General features: G+C 50.8%; 10 protein-coding genes across 10 annotated transcripts; 6 read left to right on the forward strand and 4 right to left on the reverse strand.

Annotated features, from left to right (window-relative positions):
* Positions 1–476: 476 nt before the first annotated feature.
* On the reverse strand, positions 477–1,754 carry COCCADRAFT_109165 (uncharacterized protein; the record flags this gene model as incomplete). Its single annotated transcript, XM_007719063.1, has 3 exons — positions 477–1,507; positions 1,557–1,595; positions 1,646–1,754. 3 exons carry the CDS (start codon positions 1,752–1,754, stop codon positions 477–479), a joined length of 1,179 nt encoding a protein of 392 aa, XP_007717253.1.
* A 960-nt stretch (positions 1,755–2,714) lies between these two features.
* COCCADRAFT_41042 (uncharacterized protein) lies at positions 2,715–4,165 on the forward strand (the record flags this gene model as incomplete). Its single annotated transcript, XM_007719064.1, has 6 exons — positions 2,715–2,723; positions 2,834–3,032; positions 3,098–3,179; positions 3,228–3,365; positions 3,414–3,881; positions 3,934–4,165. The coding sequence occupies 6 exons, from the start codon at positions 2,715–2,717 to the stop codon at positions 4,163–4,165; spliced, it is 1,128 nt and encodes a 375-aa protein (XP_007717254.1).
* Positions 4,166–5,178: 1,013 nt separating this feature from the next.
* COCCADRAFT_109152 (uncharacterized protein) lies at positions 5,179–5,661 on the reverse strand (the record flags this gene model as incomplete). Its single annotated transcript, XM_007719065.1, has 1 exon — positions 5,179–5,661. The coding sequence occupies one exon, from the start codon at positions 5,659–5,661 to the stop codon at positions 5,179–5,181; it is 483 nt and encodes a 160-aa protein (XP_007717255.1).
* Positions 5,662–6,644: 983 nt separating this feature from the next.
* On the reverse strand, positions 6,645–7,472 carry COCCADRAFT_41043 (uncharacterized protein; the record flags this gene model as incomplete). The annotated part of the gene is made up of 4 exons (XM_007719066.1): positions 6,645–6,726; positions 6,797–6,951; positions 7,113–7,228; positions 7,268–7,472. 4 exons carry the CDS (start codon positions 7,470–7,472, stop codon positions 6,645–6,647), a joined length of 558 nt encoding a protein of 185 aa, XP_007717256.1.
* Positions 7,473–9,080: 1,608 nt separating this feature from the next.
* Positions 9,081–10,780, forward strand: COCCADRAFT_41044 (uncharacterized protein; the record flags this gene model as incomplete). The annotated part of the gene is made up of 9 exons (XM_007719067.1): positions 9,081–9,110; positions 9,171–9,192; positions 9,500–9,570; positions 9,703–9,788; positions 9,836–9,926; positions 9,980–10,109; positions 10,163–10,219; positions 10,270–10,318; positions 10,378–10,780. 9 exons carry the CDS (start codon positions 9,081–9,083, stop codon positions 10,778–10,780), a joined length of 939 nt encoding a protein of 312 aa, XP_007717257.1.
* Positions 10,781–13,450: 2,670 nt separating this feature from the next.
* Positions 13,451–14,344, forward strand: COCCADRAFT_109160 (uncharacterized protein; the record flags this gene model as incomplete). Its single annotated transcript, XM_007719068.1, has 2 exons — positions 13,451–13,692; positions 13,750–14,344. 2 exons carry the CDS (start codon positions 13,451–13,453, stop codon positions 14,342–14,344), a joined length of 837 nt encoding a protein of 278 aa, XP_007717258.1.
* A 1,541-nt stretch (positions 14,345–15,885) lies between these two features.
* COCCADRAFT_9194 (uncharacterized protein) lies at positions 15,886–17,509 on the forward strand (the record flags this gene model as incomplete). The annotated part of the gene is made up of 4 exons (XM_007719069.1): positions 15,886–16,045; positions 16,108–16,421; positions 16,478–16,765; positions 16,814–17,509. The coding sequence occupies 4 exons, from the start codon at positions 15,886–15,888 to the stop codon at positions 17,507–17,509; spliced, it is 1,458 nt and encodes a 485-aa protein (XP_007717259.1).
* Positions 17,510–18,066: 557 nt separating this feature from the next.
* COCCADRAFT_109175 (uncharacterized protein) lies at positions 18,067–19,083 on the forward strand (the record flags this gene model as incomplete). Its single annotated transcript, XM_007719070.1, has 1 exon — positions 18,067–19,083. One exon carries the CDS (start codon positions 18,067–18,069, stop codon positions 19,081–19,083), a length of 1,017 nt encoding a protein of 338 aa, XP_007717260.1.
* Positions 19,084–19,304: 221 nt separating this feature from the next.
* On the reverse strand, positions 19,305–20,278 carry COCCADRAFT_109163 (uncharacterized protein; the record flags this gene model as incomplete). Its single annotated transcript, XM_007719071.1, has 4 exons — positions 19,305–19,462; positions 19,524–19,814; positions 19,863–19,940; positions 20,107–20,278. The coding sequence occupies 4 exons, from the start codon at positions 20,276–20,278 to the stop codon at positions 19,305–19,307; spliced, it is 699 nt and encodes a 232-aa protein (XP_007717261.1).
* Positions 20,279–20,600: 322 nt separating this feature from the next.
* COCCADRAFT_41049 (uncharacterized protein) lies at positions 20,601–21,805 on the forward strand (the record flags this gene model as incomplete). Its single annotated transcript, XM_007719072.1, has 4 exons — positions 20,601–20,900; positions 20,961–21,095; positions 21,191–21,277; positions 21,446–21,805. 4 exons carry the CDS (start codon positions 20,601–20,603, stop codon positions 21,803–21,805), a joined length of 882 nt encoding a protein of 293 aa, XP_007717262.1.
* Between the last annotated feature and the right edge of the window lie 2,631 nt (positions 21,806–24,436).

Raw genomic sequence — 24,436 nt, forward strand, 5'->3', positions numbered from 1 at the left:
GCGGGGTCAACTGTCAAAGTGCCCGGGAATTGTAATGACAAAAGACTATTCCTAATCACAAGCTTGAATATTTAAAAAAAAAAAAAGTTTCTGAAAAGAAAACATATATTGTTCTTCGTTTCCTCTTCTAAACTCTTTAAAAACGACTTGGTCGTTTTAAGAAACATACAACTTTGCCGTCAACGATATACTCTTTGATTTTTGTGTCATGTCAATGCCATATCCAAGCTTCAAATCGATATTCATCTGGCATCTGGTGATAAGCATGTATTGTATGAAATCTAAAAATGGGTATCAATGTCCCGTTGATGCTACCAACGCCTTCCCTGAATCACTAAGTTCATTCTACCAATCATTACAACAGTGAAAAATCAAGTAAGCGTCATAATATCCCAATCATCGTCCGGTTCAATCTCCGGTTTCCGCCTCTGGTTGCCCGATGAGCGTTCCAAAACCTCCTGCAACAACGTCTTCTCCTAGTCGATGTAGTGTCTCCAGCCATTCGCAACAAGACATTTCTTCCCTTTGTCGTCAACTCCCATGACAAAGCGCTCCCACCGAGCGTCTTGCCCAGCGCCAAGAACTAGTACCGTCTGGTCATCCAGCCAACCAATCAATCCTTTCGTAGGCCTGCCGCCGGGTACGCCGGGAATGCCCGCACTCAAGGTAGCAGATTTGCCGTGCGGGCCCCAAGAGGTAGGCTCATCTCCCATTTCAAACTTGGCCGTGGCAGTGGGATATGTGTCGGAGAATTGCCGGGGTAGAAGCGGAATCTTGGACAGGATGCCGTACTTGTGCTGCGCTGGATCGGCTTGCGCCGCAGCAGTTGCTGTTTTGAGATCGTAGATGTGCAGTGTAGATTTGTCCGAGGTCACAGCGAGCGTCGAGCCGTCCGGAGAGAATGCAAGAGAAAACACGGCAGCAGGATCGACGCCGCGGCGAAGCTCCGCTAGTTTGGTGCAGGATGGGAATGACCAGAGACGAATGATGGTGCCCTGCTCACTGGCAGTTGCTATGAGATCGCAACTTCTGCTTATGCCGATCGCGCGTAGTGGACTTTCGTGGGCGGGGATGATGCTGACGTTGCCCGTGTTCAGATCGTATATCTTGACTTGTCCAGCGGCTCTACCGGGGAACGCGACAATATTCGACCCTAGCTCCAACAGCCCAAACGGATTGTTGACCGTTTCATACTCAGCCGTTTTGACTGGAGGTACTTTCATCTTATATATGCACACCGAATTCAGCAGCGCAACAACCATGTGCGTCTGCGATAGGCGCACACGCTGAATGGGTGTCTTGAACTCGACCGACGTGGTAAAACGCTCGGTTTTGTCGTTCCAGATTTGAACCTCGTAGAATATGTCAGTTTTGTCGACCCAAATCCAGTCGGAGTCCTCGGGACGCACCTTGTTCTGGGGATACTTGGGTTGCTTCCCTCCTCCGACCAGGGCAATGTAGCTCTTGTTGCCGAGCATCTCTGCGCAGCCGATGCCGCCACCAACCTCTGCGGGAATGTCAGCACATGAACATATGTGCAAGCGCGTCGAAAGTACCTCTGGCTATCCTTTCCTCACATGTTGTTGACGAGAAGACTGCAACCGTCAGTAGGTATTGGCAAACTTGGACGAGGGCGTCGTCATACCGCGGAATCCCGTCTCCAGAGCGACTGAGAAGTGAGAGCAGTCAGCGTTAAACGAGGCCGAAAGAACGAACGGGCCTGTGTCCGAGTCGAGGATAGGTCTGGTATTCATGGTCCGTCGTCGGTATAGAGTAATTCGGCTATGCGTTGTTTCAAACACAAGGTGGGGTGGGCGGGCGGCGTCTTCTTGGATGCGGGAGTCGATGTTTTGATCAGCGCAGGGACTGCAAGTGCGAGGAGCTCGGTGGCATGCTAGGCCATATTGTTGCCAGCAGCGACTGAGGCGGCACACGTATGAACAGCGTAGAGTGGGTAGGCGACGACGACATCGAGGGTCCAGGGCTCCAAGGTCACAGCTCACCTTGTCATCTGCATCCACCTAATAAGCCTGGCTTTCCCCGTAATGCGGGAGCTAGCCGGTTCTGGCAAGCGTGACTGGTGGGACGCAGGACCTGTGTACGGAATGCTCTTCGGGCCCAATACATACTGCTGTACGGCTAGGAGAGCCAAAGAATTCACATATCAGATATCATGGAATTGTTTCATCACGCCATTGTAGCGTGCCATGACTTGCGGGTCCCCGTCAAAAGCAAGTACACAACATGTTCGTTAAATGTCGGGAATCACCACGCGTCGAGGCCGATGGGGCATCCTTATCGGCAACCGGCAAAGTGCACAACGAAAGTGAGAGATGGGTGTTGAGACAAGTATGAAAATAGCAGTACTATTTCTCACCCAATATGGCCGTTTCTCAGCATTTTTCAGCATACACGACAAGTGATGGCCTTCTCGTGTTGCACATCGTTCCCAAAGTAGTCGGGCCAGGTGGTTGCGCCAAGAAGGAGACACCGACCAGGGTGTTTCCCGCTAGCGAGCCCCTTTGCATCGCGCAGGGAGTAGCTGCCAATGTCCCCAAATTTCCACGACGACACCGCTCCAACACAACAGACAGTCTTCATCTTCTGTCTCTCCGTACTCTCTCACCCGCAATCCCACGCCCTCTTCCGGCAGTCTCCATTGTGTGCACACGACTCCATCCAAGACACACCACATCAACCCTTCACAGCCCATCATGTCTTCGGTACGCCGCTCCTCCCCACGACACCCCGTCTGCGCCCATCGGGCACACGCCGCTACCCTGCCCTCTACATATGACCCTGCCATCAATTCCAGTCACTAACAATGCATCAGGCGCTTAACAAGACGCGCAGAAAGAAGAATGTCAAGAAGGGAATCCAGTTCTGCCTGATGGTTTGCGGTGCCTCAGGTACTGGCCGGACAACCTTCGTCAACACGCTTTGCGGCAAGCAGGTGCTTGGACACAAGGAGGTGGATGACCCTACAACTGCCCACGTTGAGGAGGGCGTCAAGATCAAGCCCATCACTGTCGGTAAGTTTGTTTATTGGCGGTGGACACGACCATCACGCCATGAGGCAGCTACTAAGAATGGCCAGAACTCGATGAGGAAGGTACCCGCATCTCGCTCACAATCGTCGACACGCCCGGATTTGGAGACCAGATTGACAACGAGGCCAGGTAAGGACCTTGCAGCAACCATGACGACACCGACTTACCTGTATGCAGTTTCTCAGAGATCGTCGGATACCTTGAGCGACAGTACGATGGCATTCTTGCCGAAGAGTCGCGTATCAAGCGTAACCCACGCTTCCGTGACGACCGTGTACACGTACTGCTGTACTTCATCACGCCTACTGGCCATGGGTATGTGCTCCTGATATGAGTCAGGGTCCTACTAACACGAACCCCTAGTCTGCGCGAACTCGACATTGAGCTCATGAAGCGCCTTTCCCCCCGCTGCAACGTCATTCCCGTGATCGGTAAGGCCGACTCACTCACACCCGCTGAGCTCGCCGAGTCGAAAAAGCTCGTCATGGAGGACATTGAGCACTACCGCATCCCTGTATACAACTTCCCTTACGATGTTGAAGAAGACGACGAAGACACGGTTGAGGAGAACGCCGAGCTCCGTGGCTTGATGCCCTTTGCTATTGTTGGATCCGAGGACATTGTCGAGGTGAACGGTCGACGGGTGCGAGCACGACAGTACCCCTGGGGTATCGTAGAGGTCGACAACCCCCGCCACTCGGACTTCCTTGCCGTGCGAAGCGCGCTTCTGCACAGCCATCTTGCTGACCTCAAGGAAATCACGCACGACTTCTTGTACGAGAACTACCGTACCGAGAAGCTTAGCAAGAGTGTTGAGGGTGGTGCTGCTTCGTAAGTTTTCGAGACATGACGTGATGTGAAGTAGAATGCTAACGGAATATAGGAACGATTCGTCGATGAACCCCGAGGACCTTGCCAGCCAGTCAGTGCGTCTGAAGGAGGAGCAACTGCGCCGTGAAGAAGAGAAGCTGCGCGAGATTGAAGTCAAGGTACAACGCGAAATCAACGAGAAGCGACAGGAGCTCCTGGCACGCGAGAGCCAACTGAAGGAGATTGAGGCGCGCATGCACCGGGAACAGAGTGGTATGGCGCATGACGACGCGGACGATGCTTAAGCGTGTCCGAGTGGCATGCGTTACGCCCGGCTCCGCCTTTGCATTGGCACTGATGTTGGGCATCAGCGTTCAGCGCGCTTGGACAGGCAAAAAGGAAGAGCCAGAGACAGACCACAAGAGACGGTTTGACTGACCCAGCATCGGTGGCGTTTTGTGCAAATGGAGGAGGGATTTTCTTGGGGATGCGCCGACAAGTGAGCAAGGACGGGGTCGAAATGTCGGACTTCACTTCTTCTTTTAGTCTGGGGGCCTTTGATTTATTTAACGGACAGTGTTTTTGCCATTGGATGTGGTCTGCGGCTACACGGTCCCCAAACATGACACCGCTTCTCGTATGTTTACTTAGCCTTTTTCGATACTTATTCCCCCTGCCTTTTGGTTCCTTCACGTAAGGAGGTAGTAATTCACATTCTAATATCACTCTGATCGCTGATGGTTTTTTTTGCGTTTGTGTGTGTGTATGTGTGTGTGTGTGTGTGTGTGTGTATGTGTGTGTGTGTGTGTGTGTGTATTGAGTCCTGTGGCTGGGTATGTGTGTGTGTATACGTGTACATATGCAAGCTCTTTTGCTTTTTGGATAGTTGCATGGTCGCAGTCAAGTCAGTCATGTCAGCAGGCAGATAGATGGGGGGAGAGTCGTGTGTTGTATGTAAGTTATGTGGACAAGAGAATTGTCTGGCGAATAAGAGGCATTTGTAGCTCGGTGCATGAGCCTAATGCAGTTGCATGTTCTGGACACTCGGTGTTTTCCCAATCACTCTCTACCTTGTGCACGCGAGGGACAATGGTGCCATGTTTTTCACGGCATAACAAGTAGCTCCTCACCGCCCTAGACCACCTTTGTCCACCTTTGTCCTAAACTGGTATGTACACTCGTCCTTGTATACGGCGACTACCGTAACGCCGTCGGCAAGCTTCGGGATGCGTTTGTTAATTAAGATGTGGATCTTTTTGGCATCACGTTTGTCCGTATGCGTACTCGAGCGGCACCGCGCGGATAAATTCTTCGGCATCTAAAGCTGCATATACGGGTCGGGGACTAAGCTGGGTTGTTCGTTGTGAGACCTCGGTCCTTGATTGTGAAAGACGGCACACACATACATGCCAAGCACAGTGCCATCTGTACACCCATACATAGGCTTACATGACTTTTTTTGCTTTTGCACAGCCTGGCGTAGGCAGAGGCGTCCGTCATAGTAACGCATTATGCGCGCTTTTAAAAAAAAACCCCAGTTGCCACCAAGGTCTCCGAGGAGAATGGCTATGTACCTTGGATTGCGCTGGCTCGGCTTGAACCTTGGACACAAGATGTCCATAGTAATAGAGAGGAAATGTAGACTACACCCCGCTTCTCCATGTGGCGACTGTTGACATGTCGACAGGGGCTTTCTCAGCCACCATGCGACCAAGAAGAGGGGGTATGGTAGGCTGAGTACATGGTTGAAATTGTAGTCCGTCAAGACCATTGCTACCTGATCGAGAGGCTGCCGGGGCATCGCGATGACGAGCAAGACACGAAGGCAGTGTGCTGCAGTCAGCTATACGCCACGCTACCCAGCTTGCTGCTCAACACAGGCGAGTTTCCGCATCGGTGAAGCACTGCACGTCATGATGCCGGTACGTAGCGACCCGTCTCACTGTATTTATCGGTGTACTCTCCAGATTCCCGTGCAACATTTGATTCCTGCCTCACCAGATAGTTGGCATGGAGACTGACGGCCATGATATTACGCCGGACGTTGAGGTTGCAGCTAAACATGGGTCTTGAGGCCCTGGCTGACAGCGTTGGTACGTCTACCGCTACTCTCATAACAAGGGCAAAAATCGCCAATCACTGAACTTCGGACCTGGTCTCGTATGGGTCGACGCGATTGGACATGTCAGCAAATGCAGGGCCCCCCAACTACCGATGTCTTTGATGCCTTGACTTGGACTCGCGGGGAGTTTATGCCCAATGTTGCTCGACGACCAGGTTGACTTGGAGGCGGTCCCGGACTTGACGATCGGGGATTGGAGATGGGTATAGATGGCGGCACAGGGGCCCCTGGTTGGCGCTATTCCAAGAGCGCGATGGAATTAACCGAGTATCCATGATCAGTAGGAAGCACGTCGATGGGTGGCAATTAGGCGATTTGGGCCTCAAGACGCAGGTGTGTCTGGGGCAAAAGAAATGGATAATGCCATGTTGCAATGGCAAAGAAAGGAATATGGGCCCAGCGATTTGTGAAGTCGCGGCATCGGTGAGCGTTTCTGCATGCAAGTTGGACCATTCACACTGCAGTGCAGCACACACCAACGCCCAGTGCACTATCAGCTACGTGGGTGTGTGTATGTATGTGTAGTATGTGTGGTTGCAGAGTCGGCATACCGACATGTGCCGGCAGATGGGGCGGTTAGCAGAGGGCTTACTGCCGTTGAGATGGGCCCGTATATGCGAAGGCCAATCTGGTGGCTCTGCGGCATTGGCGTGTTTGGTCGCTTAGGGCTTATACCCGAGCGGTTGTTCTCGGGAGGAAGCCGACGTTGGTAGAGGGTGGCCAAGGGGAGGGTGAAGGTTGCTGCTCCGTGCTGGGATTGGCAGAGTGGGATGAAGGAGTAGATTCCGGGTTGGCAATAAAGTTGCGAATAGACCTGAGTGGGCGAATCTTTGCAGACGGTAGCAGTGTCTTATGCAAAAGGCCCCATGGGAACGAATCCTTTGTTCCACATTCCCACTTTGAGGCCGGCAGCGTGGGTGGACGTGGCAGCGTGCAGCCTAGGTGTATACACGTCAAGGCGTGGGCAGGCTAGGGTGCAGAAGACTCGGTCTGGACGAGTGGAGGGGGTGCGAGTGCATAAAAGATGGGTGATGGGACATGTAGGAGACACAGTAGGAGGGTAGATGGTGTGTACGTGGGCGATGAAGCGAGGAACCTAGGTTCGTAGATCGGCAGGGCGTCTAGTTCACTGAGGTGTTGCATGACGCATGCCCTGGCCCCACCTTTTCCCAACGGGCCCACTTGGCCGACGTGATGCGGGTGCGGAAGAAGGCGTGAATTATCAGGGTAGCCGCGCCGTGCGCGCCTGTGAGGATTTAATCTGGATGGCGACGGTACGGTACACACGGATGCGGCCACTTGGCAGGCCGACTGTTTTTGTCGAGTGCAATCTGTATCTGGGACCGAAGAGGTCGTGTGGTGGTCCAGCGGAGGGCTAGCGAGTCGTTGTCGGCATCATGTGCATGGGCAGCATAAGTGAAGCAGACTTGTACTTGGCTACATAAGTACATGGCTAGGTAAGTGAGTAGACTGTGTACATGCACATACATGTGTACGACGGGTGGGTATTGGTTTTTTGTGCTGCATCTGCATTTCGATAGATGTGTATGTACATATGGGTTTGTGTGTGTGCGTACGTGCATGTGCGTCTGGGCGTGCAGCAGCCATTCAGACGGCGCTGAGTTATGCACACGTACGTAACCTCGGCCTTTGGTACTGCACGTCCGGCTGCTGCGGGCCTGGGGGCGAGGGGGGGGAGCGTTGCCAGGAACCGAAGACTAGACAGGCATACGCTCGGATGGGGAAAGCAGAGCCTCCTGCTAGCGACATGTATCTAGGCGCTCGCTCGCTGCCCACTGGACGTCTCTTTGTGTGGCCAAAATGGCCCTCACAGCCATGTTATGCAGCACGAGTCCCACCCGCGTGGTTCGGGAGCGCCAGCTGAACCATCTGCCCACCCGTCCAGCGGCGATGCTGTCTGTCGACACTGGCCACAGCGCGTCAGCTCCCCACGCTCAAACTTTTCACAGCCAGCTGCTCTGCTCAGTGCCCTCACCGGATTGCCCGGCCGCCAACTGAGAGCGATGGGCATGTGCAGCTCGGGTGGGGAACGCCACCTGTCGTCTTTGTCGAGTGTGGCCGCGTGAGAACCGGGTCGATATCACCAAGTGCAAAGACAGCCAGCTTTAACTTTGCATGCTCCGTCCCGTGTACGGACAATTGGCCTGCCTGGGCTCTGGCCAGCCCGTCTGCCTGTCTCCATGCTCCCCCAAAGGCCGCTCCGATGCAGGGTCCCATCCGCCGACAGAGGGCATTCCCCAGACCATCTCCGTGCATGCCCACATACGTATGCGTACATATTGCACACCCTTAGCCAGCGCCGCATCGAGATGAACGGCCCCGTTTGCCAGGCCCGATAAAAAAAACACTCAAGTCACAGATAAGTCTAGACTCGCCAATCGGGTTGCAGATCGGTGGGGGAGGAGGTTAAGCCCACGCCCCCCTGCACGCTGCACGCTGCACGCCTGCCCACTAGCACACAGCCACTCATCGCCTACCGAGCTGCAACGCTTCCTCAACGCCATGGACACTGACGGAAGCAGGGATCCCTCTTCCCCGAATGCTGATTGTCCCCTAGCCGCCTTCCTGGCCTGCTAAATGCCTCTACTACCGAAAGCACAGGCTCCATCGCTCGACTCTCCTCCAACGCGACTGCGGCGGCAGAGCTAGTAAAATGGAACCTCGGACATGTTCGTCATCAACGCAACATGTTTGCCTGCATCCAGGCAGCTGTGGGCAGGTACCACCGCGCCCTTACTGGATGCTGCCTCGCCGCCCGACTTCTCTTCTCTACAAACCTCCTGCCACTGCCGCCCTTCATTGGCCATGTCGTAAAGCTTCCTTCTCTTCCTCTTTCTTATCCACATCGAATCACTGCATTTCCCCAATCCTCTTCCAACGGCTTATTCTGACGCGAGCACCCCCCAGCGCCACCCTCGCTCCTTCCTCGAATCCCATCCACTCTTGCCTCTACTTGACCATTATATACCCGCCTTGACCTGGCCCTTCCTTCTCTCTCTCTTCGATACTGCCCTCTGCAACTCCCTCCCTCCCTCGCCTCTCCCCATCTAGTCACATCATCTCTCTCACACGACACCATGGACCGACCTCAAGTCTCCATTCCTCCCGTAAGTCACCATGCACTACCTACATGTCGCGTGCTCCATATACTAACATGCCAACGCTAGGCTGCGAATGTACTCGGGGTAGGTCATCTGCTCCACCACGCTTGAGTCATGATACTAACCTGTCTGGTCTGCAAATAGACAATCGGAACTGGTGAGTGAACTGCTGTTGCCACCTTGCGACTATGCTGACTTGATGCTAGTGTATGCACACCATGCAATCCAACTTTTTGATCAACTTTTGCTAACATGGCTTCCCTGACTGTAGTTGTTGGTGTGTACAGGTATGTAACCAATGGACCATTTGGAAATGACTGCGACTAACACCCAACAGATTATCCCACAGTAAGCATCACAATGCCACCAACTCAGCACCAACTAACATAGCCCAGAATATGGCACAACTGGCGCCGAAAGAGCACAGAGGGTCTGCCAGGATCCATGCTCATTCTCTGGTCGATATGTAAGCTTACTGGCTGCCAATATGCAGGCTGGGTACTAACCATTGCAGGTGGCGTTCCATTTGGTGTATACGCCATTGTTCAGGTACGGCTGCAGCCACAAACGCTTGGCGTCTGCTAACATGACTTGCTAGAACTTCAACTTTGCGCTCAAATTCCAACCTCAAGCATTCGCCAGTCTCACGCTCATTTCTTGGGGTCAGACACTGTACTATCACAAGTCAGTCTATCCCCCCGGAATAACCAACAACGACTAATACGCGATAGCAAATGGCGAGTATGGACAGCCACCCTGGCGACCATTGCCCTAGCCGCCAGCTTTGGGCTTATGGAGCTGATTCTTATCCTCACTCTGCGTGTAAGTAACCGCAAGCCGTTTCTTGCTGCTCCCAACTGACCAAATCCTTTCAGGGTCCCTATAGCCGAGGCGTCGAATGGCCCATGATGCTCATGGCCATCTTAGCAACCATCATCCAAGTCGCCGGCCTGATCCCCCCTTTCTTCGAACTTGCAAAGCGCAATGGACGGGTCATTGGAATCGGTACGGAAGCGGCTGGCTTACCCCGAGGGAGATATTGTGGCTGACGTTCCTAGACTTTTGGTTTCTCACTATCGATTACGCTGGTGCCTTCTTCTCGCTCATGGCTCTTGGTATGTTCACCCCACTTTCTCCAAAGCCACATGGCTAACAAAGGAAATAGTTGCACAACAATGGTTCGATGCCCTCGGTGGCAGTCTCTACATCTCTTGGTATATCTTTTGTTTCTCTTATGTCACAGTCATCGAGTTCATTCACTAACCTTATTTAGTATGCTACTTGAAACCGGTATCTTTGTTTCGCAAGCCATCTGGCTCTGGCGTGTTCGCCATGTACGCGCCGAAGCCAAGAAGGCTGGAAAGACGTATGACGAATACATCGCCGAGAACCCGAGCAAGAAGCTATTCGCAAGCGAATCCTCCGAAACTTTTGTCGATGTCGAAGCTGGCATCGAGAAGCGATCAGGAAGCACATGCACTGAGAAGACGGCTGTTAGTCAACATGAGAATATCCTAGCCATACCCAGCGAAGGCAAATCAAGGGAAGGCACACCAAACGAGGCAACGGCAACATCGCCGGAGACACCGCCGAAGTCATCATCGGAGTCATCGCCGGAAGCACCTCAACAACCACCTGCTGCTGTCTTGAAACCCAGCGGGTCTGGTCCATCATAATCATTCAAGCTTTGTATTACTTGAACAACCTTTTGGCGGCTACAACTTGGTAATTTTTTTAAACTTTTTTCCTCGGCCAGGAAACAAAACACATAGGCCCAGCGAGTTCAAGAATAGCCTCGGCTATCTTGTTTTCATTCATCTTTCATTTTATTCTGAGTATTTCTAAAGCTAAAAGGATGCACACGACACATGTACGAACAATACATAATTTCTGGGACTTGGGTGGAGGTATTTTGGCGTTATGACATGGATATCTAGGATATGATTACAACGTGGCAGGGCCAAAAAGTTCATATTGCCTGGGAAACCCCGGAAAAGGGGTAATGGATCAATCAATTAAGCAAGCAAGCATGAAGCAATGAAATAAAAGTTTGATTGCTCGTCAGCCTGGTCAGACGTTTGGTTGTTGTCGTGGAAGTTGCAATATGCTCTTGTGCTGACTACATGCATACCACATAAATATGTTGAGAGTTTTTTATTTCCTAATTAGAGGGTGTGTTGCTGTCATGATATGTATAGTGGTATGGCATATACGACAGGGGGGTATCAGTACATACGTGTAATGGAGCACACAAACCAAAAGCGGGTTTTCCAACATATCCACCTTTGGAAGCGTTTTTCCCCAACCAATTTTTTCCCCTTTCTTCTTTCTTTCTTAATTTAGCAACTAATCGTTCGAGCATATGTCGGCAACGTAACTCAAACAAAATATTCTCTTGGTTTCCTTAACTCTCTAATTTTGTCTCTTATTGAACCAATCCACACATGCATATATGTGCATTGCGTGCATCACCGTGTATGTGTACTCCACTCCACCCGCCACATCCTGCATTCAACAAAACAGAGAACAAAAGTGGTAGGCGAAAGAAGTCGAATCCGGGAAAGAGAGTCTGACGTCAATTTTGTGTTCGGATACGAGATATGTTGATTGCTTTTCTTTTGAGGGAGGGAGGGAGGGGGGTTTCTGCGAAGGCACATGTTGTACGCATATCCACACACACACACACACACACACACGCACTTCTAATGTGATTGGGTTGGACAAGGGGGTGTGATATTCATATGCAAGTCATGCGGTGCGACCTTGGCTTTATGACGCACAAAACACGAGCATGATGAAAGAATATGGAGAAGAAGGGAAAAAAAATTATTCTGGTTCCTTGATGGGGGGGTTTGAAGTGCGAGTGCGAGTCGTCCAACAAGTCGGAGGAACAAGGGGGACGCGGGACATGGGTGTAGGGCCGATTGAAGGGGGTACGCAATCGCCCTTTTTTTTTCTCGCCTGCCTGTGGGGAGTGGGTTGGAGTGAATACGGAGGTTTTGTAAGGAATGAAAGGCAGGGACGTGCTGGGGGTGGCGGTTACTTTGTGAGCGTGGGGTGATTTTTGCTTTGTCTGTGCGGGATGGAGGGTATGCAGGGTATTGTGGGGGTTGAGGGTGAAAGGGATAGGGGTGTGAATTATAAGTACAAATGTGTAGCCTAAGGCAGAGAGTTGGTAGTCGGGCTTGCTTGAGCAGTTCTGCGGAACTTGGAAGATGAGGGCTTGCGTATCAAGGGTTTTTGCGGTTGGTTTATTCATTACCTTTCTCAGCATTCACACAAACTGTGTAGGACGTAACCTCTTCTGGGACTCACCTCCCCAAAACGAGACACTGAGTGACGACACCGATTCGCGCTAATGGCTCCCTTCCATCAGCATCACCAGCATCATGGCATTGTTAGGTGTGTGTGTGTGTGTGTGTGGGGAAGCTGGAAAAGGGTCGCTGCACAATGGAGAAAAGAGCAGTCAGATGCTCATCTTCTCCCCAGTCCACTTGATCCTCGTGAACCACGTATAGATGTTTTCAAGTTTTATCGACGCTCATGTGGGTCTGGATAGTGACCGTACGTAGTAGTAGATGTGGCAATGGGGTACCGTCTCAGGTTAGGCCAGATCACAGGTTGACGTCATTACCGGTGATGTGGACATGAGGCATTTTGGTCAGTCGGGAGTCCAATCGTGGGGGACAAGTACTAGCAGTAGTTTCCATCAGTTGCCGACATCATACTCAAGACGGTTAGCAGAATCTCCGATTCGGCATGTTTTGCAGGTATACATATTTCAGCCTTGTAGGGTTGGCTGCATCAATACTTCAGTCCAAGACTTTTTTGGGATCCGGTGCGCCGATTCAAAGAGTGTCACTAGCCTCTTCCGACATATTACCTTGTTGATTTCAGAATGGATACTTGTGGTATACTTGTGGTTCTGATGCACGCTGTCAGCGGGGCAGTAAAAGAGACTTGGTAATCGAGCAAGCATGGAACAGCCAAGCCTAAGCATAAAGTCCCAGGTGACATGGCCTTTGCAGAGATCTTGGCATTGGGCGACATAGTACATAGTCGGGCATGTCCAAATCACAATGTTACTGTAGACCTGAGGTGGTTTGAGGTGCTCTGGCTTGGGGATTTGACAATAGGTGAGGGGTGGAAGAAGATGGAACGTCGAGGCAGTTTCGGGAACTGGTGGCACGTGAAGCAGAGCTGCGCGTCTGTGTGACCTCATCAAGGCAGCATAGCCCGCGCTACCGCGTCTCACCCCATCCCTCAAACCTACCGTCTCAACCTACACGTCGACCTTGCGCTTCTGCATCGCAAATCCATCTCGAGCGGCGACAAGTAAAATCACCATGGCCGGACCCAAATACCAGAACGTGCCCCAGCGCGACTCGCTCGACGAGACTGCGCCAGCGCCCTCATACTCGCAGGCGCCACCCAGCTACCAGGCCACGGAACCCCAGGAAGCGCTTCTGCGTGGAGTGCCGCGTAGCGAAGATGATAACCTGCCAGACGACTTCAAGTTTGGTGGAGTAGTGGCAGAGGCGACGCTGGACATTCGAATGGCATTTATCCGAAAGGTGTACGCCATATTGTAAGCTCTCCTTTAGGCTCCCAAAACCCATTTGTCGCATATACTAACAGCGTACAGGACTGTCCAACTCCTCGCCACGGCCGCCGTAAGCTTCGTTTCCATGACATCGGTGACATACCGAAACTGGATTCAAACACACTCGTGGCCGTTGTGGGTGTCGATGTTTGGCTCCTTTGCCTTCCTCGGACTTACCTATTGGAAACGCAAATCATACCCCACGAACCTGATGTTCCTCGCCGGTTTTACTGCCATGGAGGCATACATGATCTCGGTCATTGTGTCGTTTACCGAGTCCAAGATTGTGCTGCAGGCCGTGTTCTTTACGCTGGGCATCTTTGTCGCGCTAAGCCTATTTGCGTGCCAGTCCAAGTACGACTTCACAAGTTGGGTGCCGTATCTGTTTGGAGCACTGTGGGTGGTGGTGCTCTTTGGCTTCATGTCGGCCTTTTTCCCGTACAACTCGACTGTGGACCTGGGCTATGGCATCATCTGCGCGCTAATCTTTTCGGGGTACATCCTGGTCGACACGCAATTAATTATGCGCCACTACCATGTTGAGGAGGAAATCGCAGCGGCTATCTCGCTCTACCTGGACATTATCAACCTCTTCCTCGCGATCCTGAGGATTCTCAACTCGCAGAACCAGAACTAGATTAGGCGTAGAATGATGAGGGGTACATGATGGATATGGGGATATCATGTTGGAAGGGGCGCTTGGGGCGCCATGGAAATTGTCTTTGTTGTTCAGATTGCGGGGTTGTTTGCATGTTCTAGGCACAGTGTATACACGTAGCTGGTGGAATATTGATACAGTGATTAGGCACAGTGATCTGGTTCCAATGGGTGGTATATGCAAGCATGTAGACATTTGTGGTGAACGGCTACTCTACCGGCGGCACTTTGTGTACTATGGTGTGCCGTGGGGCAATGGCAATGACTCGATTGGGGTGGTCGTCGACATGGCCCTCGGCGCGGTCAATAGTGTGCCATTTGCATACGACATGGTTCTATGTGAGGATACATCAGACCATGGCGGGGTAGTTGTCGACGGGGCAGTCTGGATGCGTGGGCTTGTGATTGGCCGGCAGAGGCGCAACGGGAACCCAGGGGTTTTCCGCCGATGAAGCTTTTGCAGGTCGACGACTTGGCGCATCCACATTCGCTGGCACTCCGTCCACCACAAAGCGACGCCCATGATTTCCCATTGCCGCAGGGGCCTCCGCTCCCACGCCACGTCCAGGACGAGATGGTGCGCCGGGCCACTCGCCTCCCCTTGGCCCAGCCACAGCGCGGGAGGTGGACTGCGCTCAAGTGCCTGCCTCGATACATACACATTTGCCATATCTCGATAGATTCGCATGTCTGTACTCGTTTATTGCTTGCATGCATGTGTGTTACCTACTTACTACTTACTTGGTTACTTTGCCGACTCCTGGCGCCCCGGCACCAGAGTTAGGCGAGGCCCAAAGTTACGCGAAAGTCACGAGTGGTAGCGGGCAGGGCGGGCTCGAGAACGCAGCTAGCAGAGCACTGTTAGCTCCCGCGACACCTGTCCACAGCCCACAATCCAATCCTCCAGGGGCAATTGGTCGCTGGCTGCATATCTCTACAATACAAAGTGGAGCGTCCGTCTCGGACTCCTTGGCCGCCCGCGCGCACACTGCACAGCTTGTCGGGGAGATTGACTGTTGATTGGCGCTTGCCCGCTTTCACGTCTAAACCCTGAATATCTTTGCTTGGGCGCACCACACCGCTCCCCCCCGTCAATTGTTTCTGGTCTGCGACTCTGTCCCCCCGCAGACACTCCTCTCTGCCTCTACCGTCCGTCTCTGTGCCATTGCGCTTCCCAATGGCTGCTGCTTGCTGAGATACACCGCCCACTATCCTCACCACCCTCACCACCCAGCAATCAATTCCTCAGACCCTGTCCCCGTCCCCGTCCCCGTCCCCGTCCCCGTCCCCACACCCGTTGCTTCTGGTACAGCACATTCGCTGTCCTGCAACAAGGAACCTGGGACGGCACCCCAACCGCTTCCGCCAGACCATCTACTTCCACACCCACCACACGCCATTAATCCGCCATCCGCCATCATAAATCCTGACCAGACCCTTTTCCCTCATCGCCCCGACTCTTTCCCACGTTTAGAGACACCGCCCCCCAAAAGGGAGCCTAGCATGGCGGCCAAAGCCACCATGCCACCTGCCAGCGGTGCGCCACAAAAGTCACACACAGCAAATGTCCCAGCCGAGAAAGCACCCATGGCGCCCAAGAAGCGAAAGATGCAGCCAAAAAAGGTCGACGATGAGGGTCTCCTCGCCTCGCTATGCACACTCATCTCTGACCATCAAATTGGTATGTCTCTCCCCCAGCATCTCAACACTCCTGTGGCCCCTTTCAGAGCTGACTTGGACCAGGCATATCCGTCAACCTCCTCACTCTCCTCACCTTGACACACGTTTTCTTTCCCCGCGCCCGAAGCCGGACCAACAAGTTTTTCCACATGTCCTACTATAACTCCGAAACTGGCATGTATGGCTGTGGAACCGACGATCTCCCCTTTGTCTTCCTGTGGACCATTATTTTCACCGGACTCAGAGTAGCTGTTATGGAGTATCTGTTGGATCCACTGGCTAGGCTCGGGGGCATTAGGACAAAAAAGGGACTCAATCGATTCAAGGAACAAGCGTGGCTAATTGTCTACTATACCTGCTCCTGGTCACTCGGAATAGTATGTTTATTCTTGGGCAGGAGCATAGCGAATCAGGGATGCTAACGAGACAACAGTACATCATGTATCACTCCGAGTTCTGGCTCAACCTTCACGGCATCTGGGAAGGTTGGCCTTTCCGAGAGGCTGACAGCCTCTTCAAATGGTACTACCTCGTCCAATGGGGCTTCTGGATCCAGCAGATTCTTGTCGTCAACATCGAGGAAAAGCGCAAGGATTATGCGCAGATGTTGTCCCACCATCTGTTCACGACCGCCCTCATGGCTCTGTCGTATGGATACTTCCACATGCGTGTCGGTATCGTAATTCTCACAATCATGGACTTTGTCGACATTGTATTGCCAGTAAGTTGACCCTCCTCGAGCAAGCGATTTCGGGACTAATCATTGCAGACTGCCAAGCTTCTCAAGTACATGGGCTACACAAATGCATGTGATTATGTTTTCGGTCTCTTTGTTATCTCCTGGATAGTCACCCGCCACGTCCTTTACATGATGGTCTGCTGGTCCATCTACACTTACGCACCCCTCGACATGGAACCCGGCTGCTACCTCGCTGACTCCACGTCAAAACAAACGTCGTTTGTTCCCATATCGAACACTTCCCAATTTGAAGCTCTTGGAGGCAACAACCACTGGGGAAACCTTCTCAAAGCATACAATGACCGTAACGGACCTATTTGCTGGAACCCACAGATTCGATACTACTTCCTGGCTCTCCTCCTGACCCTGCAAGTGTTTTGCTGCATCTGGTTTGCCACCATTTCCAGAGTCGTTTACACTGTAGTCAGGGGACATGCTGCCGAAGATTTGCGTTCAGATGACGAGGGTGAAGGCGAGGAGATTGAGGAGGATCAGACCAACACCATTTTCAATTTGGCAACCACGTGCGCCGAGTCGGGCATGAGCTCCCTGCAACCAAAGGAGGAGGAAGTCGGCGTTGACGCTCTGACATTTGCTCGCATGAATGGTGCCAGTCAGCGACGACAGGCCAGGAGGGAGAGCGCACGATCAAGTGGCATCAGCATTCCAGGACATGGTGATCGCAAGGAGCTATTGGGTCGCATTGGCTGCGACAAACCTTCCTAAGCTCTAGTCATTATTCTTTTGACAAATCTTATGGCGTTTTTGGCGTGTAATGTAGGGAGAGGAGTTCATGTTTCTATTATCTTCGGATTGCATGGCTTTGCAGATGTCGCTGGATATGTATACCCTACTAGAAGACGAGTGTAGAATATTGCCTCTACCATCGCTTTTTCTCGAGCAATGACCAGCCTTGCTCATACTCGTATATAGAAGAATTTCGATACGGATTTGTGACGGATTTGCGTTGGTTGTGCTAAATATGAAGTGAAGTTGTTCTGTCATCCTCGGCTTGTTCTGATATCATGGTGGGGCTACCAAACCGACCTCGGGCGAGAACGACGGACGCTAGACGCGCACTATGTCTGGGACTACAAAAGTGCTACTAGTTTATATACCTCTATAGTACACTGGTACCCATTCCTTATGCTGAGAGACGTTCTCACTCTCGAATAAAAGCTGTTGCTCGGTTCGATGCTGGATCAGTAGCACCTTTGCACCTACCCTTCACTCAGGACTACACAGACACACACGTGACAACTACCACCACCATGTCACCAACCATGTCCACAGAACCCAGTCAACTGCTCCCCAACCCACCTTTCTACACCATCCCCAACATCAACAACCTCCGCGACGCATCCCTCTCCCTCACCACTACCTCAGGCTCCCGCATCCGCCCACACATCCTCTTCCGCAGCGCCGAAGTCTCCAAACTCGACGTGGCAGGCTGGACGGCCGTACATTCCCTCGGCATATCGCACGTCTTCGATCTTCGCTCCAAACCCGAAGTCGACAAGGGCTGGGCAGGCATCGTCGGCAAAGATGCCTCGGGCGACGACGACGTGCGCCCCGGTTGGCTGCAAGCCATGGAGCAAGCGGGCGTAGCGCGCTCGTGGGTGCCAGTGTTTGAAGAGAGTGATTATTCGCCCGAGCGCCTGGCGGAGCGGTATTCAAAGTATATGCATGAGGCCGTTACCGGGTTCGTGGAGGCGTATCGCGATATTTTGGCAAACGGGGGACCCGCGTTTGGCACGATATTGAGGTATCTTGCGGCTATCTCACCGCCTTCTTCTTCTTCTTCTTCTGCTGCTGCAGAAGATGATGATAAGGTTGGGGCACTGGTGCATTGTACGGCGGGGAAAGATCGGACGGGTATTTTTTTCGGACTGCTGTTTGAGTTTCTGCGTGTGCCGCGTGAGCAGATTGCAGATGAGTACCAACTTACTGAGTTGGGGCTTGCGCATATTCGAGAAGAGGTTGTGGCAAGGTTGATGCAGAGTCCGGGGTTTAAGAAGTATATGCTGGCGAGTATGGATGGGACGAAACTTTCGGTTGAGGATATTGCGAGGAGTTTAAAGGGCGAGGAGGGACAGGATCGGGTTCAGGTATCGCCCGAGGTGCTTGAGAAGGGAAGGCAGGCGGCGCTACGAATGATTGGGGCAAGAAGGGAGAGTATGTTGAAGAGTTTGGAGATGCTGGATGAGGAGTTTGGGGGTGCGGAGCGGTATTTGAGAGAGAAGTGTGGGTTAAGTGGTCAGGAGTTGGATGCGTTGAGGAGGAATCTTTTGGTAGAGTGACAAGCAGTCAAGGGGCATGCTAAGAATGGCTCTCTTTGAGTGATAGGTTAGAAATATGAACTTAGACAGATAGAAATCACGTGTAGATCCAGTCTTGTAAGTCCAAAAGACATATCAAGTATTTGCAATAACGCTACATGCGCCGAATATCGCCTAATGTGGTAGCTCCTTACACCTGTCGCACACACAATCTCATTACCCCAGAGTATCAACACATGCATCTACTTAGCGTCAACCGCGCATGCATCGCCACACGGCTGCTTCGCTTCCTCACTGTGATCCGAGGCCTTAGCCTCGACCCCAATTAGGCGTGCCAACTCCGAGATATTCGTATGATCCACAGTGTTTTGCATGCGATACATGTACTCGCATTTACCATCTGCACATCCCATGTATGAGTTTCTTTAGGTTTCCATTGTTTTGGAGGACGGTAGACTTACCTGCGGAAATGATTACTTCGCCACCATTCAACGCCTTGGGTCCGACTTGGTTCACATGTTGAATACTAGCCACTGCACCCTTGATGCCGCCCCAGATCCTGGATGTAGTGCTTCCTGCATTGCGCATGTAGTCTTTCGGCGCATCGCCGGCTTTGGCCTCAGCTAGGTTGTACTTGAAGCCAAAGATGTTGTGCAGACGGAGCGAAGGATCCGTGTAGATGGGGTAAGCAGATGCTGATTTCGCTGCATATGTATCGATGGGTTGGTAAGAACCGCAACCGATTGCCAGGACTTGTCCGATCTTTTAGTTTAGTTCTACATTAGGGATGTAAGACGTACTTTGAGTAGAAGGAGGAAGGTTAGACGGGGGTATTGATTCGCTGATGCATCGGAGATAGGCCTGGCAGTTCAGACACCCTTTTAGAACTCGTGTTAGTGTTTATGTACCTTGCAGAATCATAATGATTCGCGCGCTGCTGTTCGCAGTAGCGCGAAGCCATAAGCTTAGGAACCGGGTCCAGTGGGGCCGTGGCGCGATCCAGAAGTTGCTTTTACAACATTACGCATACGCAAATGGACTTACAAAAATGCCTGGTGAATATCAAAACACTTCGTTTCCCTTTGACCAGGTCATCCAGGACGTGAGTTTTCCCTTCGCGATCATACACCTCGATCTTGAGTGCCTCTGACAGTTCGGTAGTGGTCGGCAAGCTCGTCGGACTGGAGGCGGCTGCAGGTTCATTAGAAGAAGCCATTGTTCACACCAAAATCACAGATCCTGATCAAAGAATGTTGTCGAGGTGGCTGCGCTTCTCTCGCGAAATAGGACAATTTGGGATTTGTGATGACGTGTGGCAAGTCACCTTTTGCAGGTAGCTACACATGACAGGTGGTGCCAAGGCACTATACCCGTTTAAGTGGATTGTATCACCTTAAAGTAACCAAAGTTTTTTTTAAAAAAAGATGATGCCTTAAGAAATAGTAATTATAAAGACCTATTTTTAACCCTATGATTAAAGATCTATTCAATCTAATGATCAAGAGTCTCACTAATATCGAAAACCCCAATTACGCAACATGTCTAACTATGCTACGCGAGATGCGACATTCATTCTGACCGAGAGTAACAACTGGACAGCGTGGTATCGTCAACTTAAAATCAGATGTGAATCACTGAATATTTGGGCACTTGCAGATCTAGAGGGCTCGCAAGAACCACAACCAAAATCAAGGCTTCAGCTCCCTCTGGTGCTATCAAATTACGAATCGATCGCGACTCTACCGTTGAGTACAACCACCGCGTCGAGCTCCCGAACCCGCGGTAACACGCAACTATCACAACGCGAAGAACCTGTTGTTGTAGACATACCTACGCGAGTCTCCAATCTGACGACCACTAGACAAGAAGAATATTAAGACTATCGTAAAGACTATAAGATGCGCATAGAAACGTATAGATTCCTTAAAAAAGAATACAACGAGGAACATGCAAAATATGAAAAGTTGCTTGTTTATATCTTAGGGACCGTGTCGTCCCACCTGCAACTTAGTTGCTGCTACACGGGAAATAGCGTGCGAGAATGGATTAAGTTACTCTAAGAGACTGTCGGAGTGGATCCTGAAGAAGAAAGAATACGAGTATAAGAAAGATATCTCGGAGCTCTCAGACCCATGAGAACCCTAACAACTGGGAACCTTGGTTGATGGAATACGACCAATCAGCCACTCGGGCGGAAGCCCTAGAAGTGAGCGAGGTATGAAACACTAAGGATATGATACGAGACTTCCTAGACGCCGTCAAAAAAGTGGTCCCAAACTGGGTGGCCACCTTTTCTGGGCCAGGATGTAACAAGGCAGCAATGGATAGAAAGAAGGCGATGAAACTCTTCCGAGAACATATAAGCTAATCCAACCCGACTAAGAGTAAGCAGAAGAGCGCTTTCGTTATAGAAGAGGCATCGTTTCTCGCTAGCGGTGAATCCGACCAGAATACACTCAGAGACGCCTTAGATATATCTCAAAGAGCACCACCCGCCTACTCACAAGGCAACCTAAGAAAACCTAGGAAGAAAAGAAAAAGTAATAGTCAAGAGACCAAATCCAAGCAATTCCTAAAGAGAAATACCATGGCAGTGGGAGATGATTATCCTGCTTGTGGACAGCGCCATAATCTATCAGACTATTACTACGCATTTCCTAAGAAAGCACCCAAGTGGTTCAAACCGAATCGGAAGATTGCTAGGTTAGTCAAGCATATAATAAAATTTAACAACGAGCTATAGAGAGTAATAAACAGCCTTGTCCTAACCAGGAGGGCAGCACGCCTCACAAGCTTATCTAGATCGGCAAGTACGCCTTAGATGAAGGCGTCACAAACACCAGATGCTCAAGTTGACTAAATATAAGGGAGGATAATTGCGAAGATCGAAGGAAAATAGGGATTGGCGTCATTTAAAGTCGACAGCTAACACTATCCGCTCCGAAACTCATTCATTCTCGATTCCGGCACTACGATCCACATCTGCAACTAACGCGAGCGACTCGAAGACCTCCGTCTACCACTCCCCGAAGACTGTGTATGGGCAGGAAATGCTCAAATGCGGATTCAGGGATAAGGAACCGTACGAATTAGAGCACGAGACATAACCGGAGAGCGCATCATCAGGCTACACAACGCCGCACTATGTCAGGATATCCATTGCAACTTAGTATCATTCAGACTACTTCGACAGCAAGGATCCTGGTGGGACAACAAAGCAGAGCCAACGATGCTTTTCAAGCGCGACAACTCAGTCACAGCAATCTTAGACGAAGTCTGCCACCAATGGGTGATCGAAAGACAAGGAGGCCTGCTCAGAAGACCACGGCCCTTGTATGGCACAAACGCCTAGGACATCCAGGGCCAGCAGCGATCGAAAATCTAGTGCACCACTCCGAGGGGGTACAAATCAAGGGTGTTACGACGGTCGAATGTGACGCATGCGGCAAATCCAAATCCATAAGCCAAATTCGACGCACGCCACGCATTAGTGAGGAAGGATCAGGAGAACGCATAGCTTTAGACTTCCATAGTTATGAAGAAGGCAGCTCTACAAAGGAAAAGAGCCAGCTACTGATAGTCGACTGCTACTTACGCTATACCTGGGACTTTTACTTTAAGGACAATTGATTAGCGCGTTCGATCATTTAACTACTTAATAATTTCTTCAAATTCCTTTACAAACAATTCAACGTTGTAGTTAAAGTTATTAAATTAGACAATAATATTATTACTCGAAAGTCTAAGGTAAGTATGTGGTGTAAATCCCTAGGTGCCAAAGTCGAGCCTTCCGCTCTAGACACGCAAACTCAAAACGGAGGAGCCGAACGCTTAAGGGGTGTAATAAAAGAGAAGGTATACGAAATAGGATTAGACGTAAACTTACGATAGGAATTGTAGCTAAAGATCACGCGAGCCACGGTATATCTATATAATCGAACGCCTAACTACTCAAATCGCTAGACTACTCTATACGAAAGATTCTTTACGCGCGTAGCGGCACTAAACAGAATTGTGACTAGACCTCGAAAACCAAATTAAACATAACTTAAGGCATACGGATATAAGGCGTTCGTAATAACCAATGATATATATCGTAGAAAGTTAAGACTTCAGAGACTGAACCTAAAAGCATGGATTGGATACTTAGTAGGCTACTAGTTAACTAACGTCTATTGAGTCTAGATCCTATTAGTAGGAAAGGCTATAAGTATACGGGATGTGGTGTTTAATAAGGAGATAGTGTTTAACGGCAAGACTAAGAACCTAATGGAAAATCTAATACACGGCACCCTAGAAGAAATCGCCATATGGGTAAGGACGGTCAAGCTCCGAGCAGCTAAGACAGACCAACCTAAGACCGAGACATTCTTCGAAGACGACACGATAGAAGACACACCAGCACTACGCCGATTAAAGCGAAGCTACAAAGGAAAAGAAACATAGAGAGCGTACCCAACTCCTCCGGACACTCCTCCTCCAGTAGCTTTCCTTACTCAAACTATCCAAGACCACGAGCCAAGGGATTAGGGCACGTCAAAGATTATCCTATGGGCAGCGGCGTTCATAACGGGCACTCAAGCTGGCATAATTGGACATCATAAAGGAAAAGAGATCGACAAAGCCTAATTAACAAGAATGCTATTGAAAGGGACACGGCCATATTGAAGCTAACTACCTCCCCCACCAACAGCGTACTTAGATCTAAAAACTCACTCTATCTACGAAATGTTTAAGGAAGCAGAGCGGGACCACCTCAAGAGCCACAAGCGAATGTAGTTATAGTTAGAAGGTACCTCGTTACTAGTTAAATGAGCAGGACACTATATCCTAGACTGTATGTGGGTATATATCTATAAACTAGATCAAAATTACTATTTGCTTAAATGTAAGGCACTCTTAGCAGTTCGAGGGAACCAATAGGAAAACATTACCTCACAAGATACCTATGCAGCAACATTAGCAAGCCGCTCATTTCGGACTCTAGCGGCAATCGCACCTAAGAATAATCTAGAGCTAAAATAGTACGACGTTATAAATGTATTTGTATATGCCACCATAGACTAGGAAATCTATATAAGAACGCCAAAAAGGTTACTAAAAGCCAGGTACTATACTCAAGGTTAAGAAGGCCCTCTACGGATTGCAGATCTCTCCACTACTATAGCAGAAAGAGTTCACGACAACGCTCACACACCTCGGCTTTAGCCCAGCCCCGCATAAGCTATGTTGCATAATTAAGGACAGTGTTGTTATCTTCTTTTACGTTGACGACATCATGCTCGCATACCCGAAAGACAAAACCACAACTGCATCTAAAATCGTGGAGTCACTGAGAGGGAATACACCCTAACGGGCAGCGACGACCTACAAT

Source organism: Bipolaris zeicola (genome assembly GCF_000523435.1).
Source record: "Bipolaris zeicola 26-R-13 unplaced genomic scaffold scaffold_277, whole genome shotgun sequence".
NCBI classification, from domain to species: domain Eukaryota; kingdom Fungi; phylum Ascomycota; class Dothideomycetes; order Pleosporales; family Pleosporaceae; genus Bipolaris; species Bipolaris zeicola.